The sequence below is a fragment of the Triticum dicoccoides genome, chromosome 4A (genome assembly GCF_002162155.2).
Source record: "Triticum dicoccoides isolate Atlit2015 ecotype Zavitan chromosome 4A, WEW_v2.0, whole genome shotgun sequence".
NCBI classification, from domain to species: Eukaryota; Viridiplantae; Streptophyta; class Magnoliopsida; order Poales; family Poaceae; genus Triticum; species Triticum dicoccoides.
This window is the reverse complement of record NC_041386.1, coordinates 684840235-684841812: the sequence shown is the minus strand read 5'-3', so window position 1 is coordinate 684841812 and position 1578 is coordinate 684840235. Positions and strand designations below refer to the sequence as shown.

General features: G+C 47.4%; 1 protein-coding gene across 1 annotated transcript; it reads left to right on the top strand.

Annotated features, from left to right (window-relative positions):
- The first annotated feature begins 451 nt into the window (after nucleotides 1-451).
- Nucleotides 452-1098, top strand: LOC119289723. Its single transcript, XM_037568970.1, has 2 exons — nucleotides 452-789; nucleotides 893-1098. The coding sequence occupies exon 1, from the start codon at nucleotides 522-524 to the stop codon at nucleotides 756-758; it is 237 nt and encodes a 78-aa protein (XP_037424867.1). The 5' UTR covers nucleotides 452-521; the 3' UTR covers nucleotides 759-789; nucleotides 893-1098.
- The last annotated feature ends 480 nt before the right edge of the window (nucleotides 1099-1578 follow it).

Below are 1578 nucleotides of genomic sequence, written 5' to 3'. Positions count from 1 at the left end.
TAGAAAAGCCGCATGCCGAAGCAAGGCACTCAGAAAGTGCTGTGGATGTACCACTTCATCGGTGGTTCCTGTGCGAGTCAAAGACAAGGACGTCGCCCGAGCGAGTCAACAACGGCGACGGCGACCAAACTTTTTCTTTCGCACCTTTCCTGTGAGCTACCGTATACTCCTTCCGTCCGAAAAAATTTGTCATCAAAATGAACAAAAAGGAGTGTATCTAAAACTAAAATACATCTAGATATATCCTTTTTTTTTCATTTTGATGATAAGTATTTCCGCACGGGGGAATACTTCCCTGTGACCTAGTCCTGTACGCCGTGTGCTTGCACCCTACGCTACGGAAAACACGGCTGCATAAGCATCGGCTCTGTAAGCCCGGTCCCGTCAGCAATCGACCCTATAAAATAACCACCCCGACGCTCAACTAGATCACAACGCGCAAAACAAAGCGCGGAACTAGCAAAGAAACGCATCGGAGTTCTGTCGACGTAGTAGCAGACTAGCAGCCTCCTACAGAGTCCATGGCGATGGAGAGGTTCCTGATGACGCTCGTCTTCTGCGAGGCGCCCCTCGACGGCTGCGGCACCACCGGGGCGATCAAGCAGCTGGTCTCCGGCGGGGCGACGAAGCCTGCGCCAAACAAGGCCGATGCACAGAAGGAGCAGGGGTTGTCCGGCAAGTCAACGGCAGAGCGGCGTGCTGGGTTCGAGCTCGCCTTCGACGGCCTCCACTGCTTCGACACCGTCGTCATGCACTAATTAAGCATGCTCTGGTCGATTAACTACGAACGTACGTGTGTGTCTAGGATTCCATTCTTTTCTTAATTTCTGAATCACCGTCCCATCGCTATATCCTAGTCCGCTGAATCACCGTCCCACCACTTTTTTGCCAGCCCGGCAAGGACAGCGGGAACATCCCCCGCGCAAACCCTGACAGTGGCGGCGAAGCTGCCCATGCAGGGTTCACCCCTCTTACTCGATCCACACCTCGTCAATGAATGCACATAATACTGTAATGCATTGTTCTCTTTTTGTCTTTCTTTGTTCTTTGTGAGGGTTTGAAATCACTTCGATGAATACATATACCTTTTCTTTTGCATATCGCTTTGAGGCCTTTTATTCATCTTTATATTTCTATGCAAGTACAAATAAATTAGCCAGGTTTTTACTGTTTAAATGGAGTTTTATCTATTAATAGGCATGGCTTTAAAATCTATAATCTATAATACCTAAATAGTTCATCCCCACAAACCTATTTTTTTTAACATGCAGGCTATACACATTAGCAACCACTCTCATGCAGCCACGTCATCTATAATCCCAAACAATTTTAGCCCTCTGTCCTTTCGTGCCTCCAGGTCATCCTCTTTTGCTCTACTACCCCACGCTTTAATTCTCTTCATGTAGTGCCCCGCTGTCTTCCCGATTTGTTATGGCTTGATTGTACGTCTCTCTTCAGTTCTCTTCGTCTCCTCCAATTCCACCCACACCAACAGATGAAAAGTCATTGATGATTGTTTCCGTCTCCTTCTTCGTCTTATTTTTTTATTGAAACAAACATTGTACCGTACGCTATCCT